This window comes from Diuraphis noxia, unplaced genomic scaffold (assembly GCF_037042655.1).
Source record: "Diuraphis noxia isolate RWA-SAM2 unplaced genomic scaffold, SU_Dnox_SAM2 contig0004, whole genome shotgun sequence".
Lineage (NCBI taxonomy): Eukaryota > Metazoa > Arthropoda > Insecta > Hemiptera > Aphididae > Diuraphis > Diuraphis noxia.
Window position 1 is genome coordinate 51337780 of NW_028301714.1, and position 6598 is coordinate 51344377.

At 28.9% G+C, this 6598-nt stretch overlaps 1 protein-coding gene across 2 annotated transcripts; it reads left to right on the top strand.

Moving 5' to 3' along the window:
* The first annotated feature begins 358 nt into the window (after positions 1–358).
* On the top strand, positions 359–5438 carry LOC107169017 (V-type proton ATPase catalytic subunit A). 2 transcript variants are annotated; one of them, XM_015518601.2, is made up of 12 exons: positions 359–502; positions 1852–1944; positions 2041–2153; positions 2223–2588; positions 2652–2803; positions 2891–3032; positions 3331–3460; positions 3548–3674; positions 3737–3985; positions 4051–4257; positions 4322–4511; positions 4574–5438. In XM_015518601.2, the coding sequence occupies exons 2-12, from the start codon at positions 1869–1871 to the stop codon at positions 4664–4666; spliced, it is 1845 nt and encodes a 614-aa protein (XP_015374087.1). In that variant the 5' UTR covers positions 359–502; positions 1852–1868; the 3' UTR covers positions 4667–5438. The 2 variants fall into 2 exon arrangements, with proteins under 2 accessions (XP_015374087.1, XP_015374086.1); XM_015518600.2 differs by lacking the exon at positions 359–502 and adding an exon at positions 699–867.
* The last annotated feature ends 1160 nt before the right edge of the window (positions 5439–6598 follow it).

The window sequence follows — 6598 nt, forward strand, 5'->3', positions numbered from 1 at the left end:
TTTATTTTTGTCACTGACTTCTATTGTTCTATGAAAATAATTATCGTACACTCGTATCCCGATAATTTTAATTTATTTCCTTGGTATACAATATTATTCAAACCATTATCTGATTTCCAAAGATTATAATAGGAATAACCTCACCACAAACATATAATAATAAATTGTAGGACTTTACTTGAGGAAAAATATTTTCGAAATAAAATGTAAATATTAGATAACAATAAATTAATAAGTATTTAGTATTAAGTAATAAGTAATGACTAATGAGTAAAAAGTAATTAATTTGTCTTTACTATTATTTATTCACCTTGAAAGGTTGGCATTAGAAACTATGTTGTTGCACATGCTGATAGACGTCTCACAGTCAGCTGATTAGAGTTCCACCCATTTTTTTTCAAGTCGCGATCGCTGCATTCACCGCCAGTAGCAGCACTGCATGAGTTGTGGCTTTCGGAGTTGTCTTTCAATCGAAAAAGGATACGCCCGTGCAGATATTCAAGTGAGTATAATATTTAATTATTAATTTTTCTACCTAAATGTTTCCTTCCATCTAAATATGATTGCACTAATATTTAAACAGATTCTACGCTCATCCTTAATTTTGACGTTGCACCCTTAACTTACCGTTATCAACACTTATCAACCCTTTGATGGTTACCCTCCCAGTTTTGGTGGCGTTGGCAGCGGCTACAGCCAACACCCTCAAGTCTATTAACGAAATATTTTAACATAAAGCTTTATTTATACTTAAATTCTGAGTTAAATACCGGAGTTGTGCGTATGAACACTTCTCCTAGTTTATTGTCAATCCTAACCTAATTAGCTTGGGATCCGCCTTATTTTTGGATATCAATTAACTAAATGGTAATTGTGGTTAATTGAGTACACTTAAATGGTTCTGATTTATTTGTTCATGATGTTCTAAACTGTACTTTTAAGCATATCTATATTTATTGCTACTAATAAAATTATGTAATTTATTAAAAATATTTTTTATGTAAATAACGAGAACTTAGATAATAGATTAAATTCATGGTAAAATATTTACACTGATTTATGGTTTACATCTTATTATTTGTGGATGCTTGTTGCTCTATCTAACTTATATAATATTTTCTAAGGTAAACTATAGTAATTTTAGTTGAAACTATTCTTTTTAGCCAGTTCATGCACTAATTGTTACATTGTATTTGTATAAATATATTTCTAATAATTTAAATTTCAAATTTCATTTACAACATTTGCCCATATTGTAAATTAGTATATGTTATAAAATATGTGGAATTCTATTGTATCTTGTTGGGGATTATTAGGTAAAACATTTTATTTATTAATGAGTATAATTGAATTCATCAAAACAAAACGATTGAAACTATAATGAAGAATACTATATGACTGGGTTCTTAATATAAATTAAATCATTACCTATTTTTTTTGTACTATTTGTGATTGTGTGTACCTACTGACTATTATTTATAATTTTTTCAAATCATTTTATTAATATTTGTATTTTATACATTAACTTGTAGGTATGATTAAATTTCCTTTAGCTTATTATTTTTCTTAAAATATAAATTATTACATTATCTACCTATATTAAATGTTAGCAGTGATAAAAGTATAAAACAGATTGTAAAGATTATAATGTTAAAAACATATTTGTATTATTAAGTGTATAATATTATCTATTAAGGGAGTGTCTGTGCACTGTTTGTTTTCTCTCTGGCTCACCTGCAACATGGACAGAATGTATCTCCCATTTCAGAAATAATATAAAATATTTTCAATGATTTATTTATGTACTATCAAAAGATATCTAATTTACTAAACTTTTTATTTATAATTTAGATAAAAATCATTTGAAAATGACTTCGTTAAACACTTTTGAGGATGAAGAACGAGAAAGTTCATATGGGTTTGTATTTGCTGTGTCTGGACCAGGTTAGTATTATTACTTTTGTATAATGTATCTGATTTTTTTGTGTAAATTATTTTGTACTTTATATACCTTCCTTTAACATTGTTTTTTGTTTGTAGTCGTTACAGCTGAAAAGATGTCTGGTTCAGCTATGTACGAACTGGTTCGTGTAGGGTACTTTCAACTGGTTGGTGAAATTATTCGCTTAGAAGGTGACATGGCTACAATCCAGGTTAATACATTAAAATTATTGTTTTTTCTAACAGAATAGTTCTTTCATGTAATATATTTATCATTATAGGTTTACGAAGATACTTCTGGTGTAACTGTTGGTGATCCGGTTTCAAGGACTGGAAAACCACTTTCCGTAGAATTAGGCCCTGGCATACTGGGAAGTATATTTGATGGTATTCAACGACCGTTAAAAGACATTAATGAGCTCACCCAAAACATCTATATTCCCAAGGGTGTTAATATACCTGCGTTAGGTCGTAATGTTTCATGGGATTACAACTCATCCAATATAAAGATTGGAAGCCACATAACTGGTGGAGACCTCTTTGGTCTTGTTCATGAAAATACTCTTGTTAAACATAAGTTAATGTTGCCACCTAAAGCTAAGGGAACTGTTGTATTTCAAGCTCCTCCGGGCAACTATAAAGTTGATGTAAATATGATAAATAATGTTATTGTTGTTGAAAAACTATTCAGTTACTATTTTGTTTCTTAGGATATTATATTGGAAACAGAATTTGATGGAGAAAAATCATCATTTACTATGTTACAAGTTTGGCCCGTACGTCAGCCACGCCCAGTTACTGAAAAATTGCCTGCCAATTATCCACTTCTAACAGGGCAACGAGTACTTGACTCTCTATTTCCGTAAGTTAAAAAATGTTTTAATTTTAAGTTAATAAGCTATAAGTATTAAGTTATAAAAAACTTTATAAAATTTTTAAATCTGTTTAGTTGTGTACAAGGTGGAACAACGGCTATCCCCGGAGCTTTTGGTTGTGGAAAAACCGTAATATCTCAAGCTTTATCTAAGTATTCAAATTCTGATGTTATTGTGTATGTTGGATGTGGTGAACGTGGTAATGAAATGGCTGAGGTAAATGGTCTATAAATTTATAAAATACATTTAAATTTAAATTAATTAATTAATTGTGACACATGGTGTGCTATGAAGAAGTGACTGGTCTTCGACATATAATAGTATACCTCAAGTTCTGAAAAAATACCCTTTAAAGAGTGATCTTCTTCAGTTTTTAGTGATGTTTAGCTCAACTTTTATAGGTTTTATAACTTTTTTAGGTTTACATATACATATGATGGCAGTTAATTTCTTTACGGAATACATATTAATTAAAATCATTTATATCACTAATTGTATGTATTGTAACAATTAGGTATTGGGAGATTTCCCAGAATTGTCCATTGAAGTTGATGGTGTAACTGAATCTATCATGAAGAGAACTGCATTAGTTGCTAACACTTCTAACATGCCTGTAGCTGCTCGAGAAGCTTCAATTTATACTGGTAATAATTAACAATGATATTATATTTGTATTTAAAATAAAAACCTCATAAGGATATTTTTAATATTTAATAAATAATGATTTTAAGGTATTACTTTATCTGAGTACTTCAGAGATATGGGATATAATGTATCTATGATGGCTGATTCAACTTCTCGCTGGGCTGAAGCTTTACGTGAAATTTCTGGTCGTCTTGCTGAAATGCCTGCTGATAGGTATGTAAATGTAAAATATATTTTTTTTTTTATGTAATTAAATTGTGTTTATTGTTTGATAGTGGTTATCCTGCATATTTGGGAGCTCGTTTGGCTTCATTCTACGAAAGAGCTGGCCGAGTAAAATGTCTAGGTAACCCTGAACGGGAAGGTTCAGTTAGTATTGTTGGAGCGGTTAGTCCTCCAGGTGGTGACTTCTCTGATCCAGTTACATCAGCTACTTTAGGTATTGTACAAGTTTTTTGGGGTTTGGATAAAAAATTGGCTCAACGTAAACACTTTCCTTCCATCAATTGGCTTATTTCATACAGGTAATAATGATAATTTATTAATTTATACTAAGAATATATTTTTGATAAAAGGTTTATGGTTTTAGTAAATATACAAGAGCATTGGATGACTTCTATGACAAAAACTTCCCCGAATTTGTGCCTTTAAGAACCAAAGTTAAAGAGATTTTACAAGAAGAAGAAGATTTATCTGAAATAGTGCAGTTGGTCGGTAAAGCATCATTAGCTGAATCTGACAAAATTACATTAGAAGTTGCTAAACTATTAAAAGATGACTTTTTACAACAAAACAGGTAATTTGTTTGGTTTGGTTGATAGTAACCACATATTTTAAATATCAAATGAATTTTCTTTTAGTTATTCGCCATATGATCGTTTTTGTCCATTTTACAAAACCGTTGGAATGTTAAGAAATACTATTGCCTTTTATGACATGGCACGTCATGCTGTTGAGTCAACAGCTCAGTCTGAAAACAAGATAACTTGGTCTGTAATTAGAGACAGTATGGGAAATATCCTTTACCAGTTATCCTCCATGAAGTTTAAGGTAAAATACATTGTTATTTTTTTTGTTACATGAAGTTTATTATTAAATGTGTGTATCAATAGGACCCAGTAAAAGACGGCGAAGCTAAAATCCGTGCTGACTTTGATCAACTATATGATGATATCCAGCAAGCTTTTAGGAATCTGGAGGATTAAAAGTATTTTTAACGTTAATACATCGTTATTCAAAAACTAAACAAAAGTTTGTAAAAAAAAAATATATATTATAATGAATTGTTGTTGTTTACTCCAGCTTAAGTAAAATTAGCGCACATCATAGAATGAAACTGTGGTGACGGATGTAAGATTCTTTATGTTTTTAAACTTGTTTATGTGTGTCACCATCTAAATTGTTTTATTATTATTTCATTTTATTCGTCATTCCATTCTTGTAGATTTCTTTCACATTAAGTGAACTATTATTTTATAATTTAATTTTAATTCGACAATAATCAACCATACCATGTGAATTTTATAAATTAATTTCTGTATCAATTATTCATTATTTAAAGATATGAATACACACATTATCATGTAAATATAAATTATTTATTATGAAATTGCCTGCTTCAATAATAATTCAAAAAAATTGAATCTTTTGGGCGATTCTAGAAATTTTTAAAATTGTTTCACCCAGAATTGAAAAAATGTATGAGCCCTATCTATTTGTATTTACTCAAATTTCGTATTATTCGTAATGTTTTTTTGAATAGTTATATATGGTTTTTCTTCATGAATGATTGTTTTGTTGTTTTTAATTATATTATAATTATATTATAGTCTATGAATTATATTAAATAACGTAGGGGTTTTATTCTTATGAAAGAGACCATTATAGTGTACTCGGTAAATTAAATATTTGTAAAATATTATTAGGTAATCTGTTATCGATGATAATTAACAAATACATTCCAAATTTATTGTAAAATTGTATTTATTTGTTTAATTTGATCATCCTTTTTTCTTAGTATTATCATGTTTTCTTTTTCCTAGTGAATAAAATTGTTTCAGTATTTACAGATTTTCAAGCATCCAGGAATGTAAAAATAATTTCTTGTTTTAGATATAAATTGAAGTATCTGTATCTATTTAATAACTGTAACTTATTATTATCGTTATAATTTGTAGTAATAGAATAGTAATAAGATAATGAGTTAGAAAATACCACACATTTTGATAATTACCTATACATGCCATGTTAAAGACATGTTTAACAAAATAAATGTCGAATAATATATTATTATCTTGGTTACAACAATTAATAGACATTTACTATGTACATATTTTTTATATATATTAAATATATTTTTTCAAAGGCTGGATATAAATTATCCCCATTCTAAGCAGTACACATTTAAAAGTTGCAACCACTAACAGTGTAGCCCATGAATGTTAAATTGTGTGAATTATTTTGGAATGTATAAAAAATAATATATTATGACATTAGACCTACAAACTTATAGCCTATTCCAAATGAGAATAGGCTTCGGCAGCCAACTTGTGCGCAGGGGCGTGGCAGAACCACACGGCTAGATATACAGATAATTGACTATGTGGGGTGACAAGCAGGTGTTATTTGATCGATGCCTGAGGAAAACTGGTCGCCACTAAAGCCTGATCTTATTTGGAATAGAGTATATTTAATGGCTATAAAAAAAATAGTGAAATATTTGATATCAAAGATATATATTCTATTTTTTTAATGGTTATTATTTAATATATGTGTGGTTTATGATGAATAAATATTAAATCTGTATATTGAAAGTGATGATTGATGACTATGGTTTGTATTTTATTAAGAGTATGTAACAGTGGAATTTATTGTCTCCGTCTTACCAGTGCGTAATATAGCCAATTTACGCTCAGTAGAACACTTGTAGCTTCTTTAGTTTAAAAATTACAGTAAATCGACCTATTATGAAACTTGATGTGAAGAACATTATCTGTGTTTGTACATTGGTTTTTTACGATAATGCAATTTTTAAGTGAGTTATGAGCATTTTTAATGTACTGTAAATTCAGTGGCGTAACTTGGAGTCAATCCTGGGGGGGGGGGGCAGTAGTTAAACTAAAAATGCATATATATAA

Bases quoted from the DNA above. Each gene is read 5' to 3' on its own strand.
- LOC107169017 (XM_015518601.2), top strand. From the start codon at position 1,869: ATGACTTCGTTAAACACTTTTGAGGATGAAGAACGAGAAAGTTCATAT. The intron at 2,589-2,651 runs GTAAATATGATA...TTTGTTTCTTAG, and splicing joins CGGGCAACTATAAAGTTGAT to GATATTATATTGGAAACAGA. The intron at 2,804-2,890 runs GTAAGTTAAAAA...AAATCTGTTTAG, and splicing joins GTACTTGACTCTCTATTTCC to TTGTGTACAAGGTGGAACAA.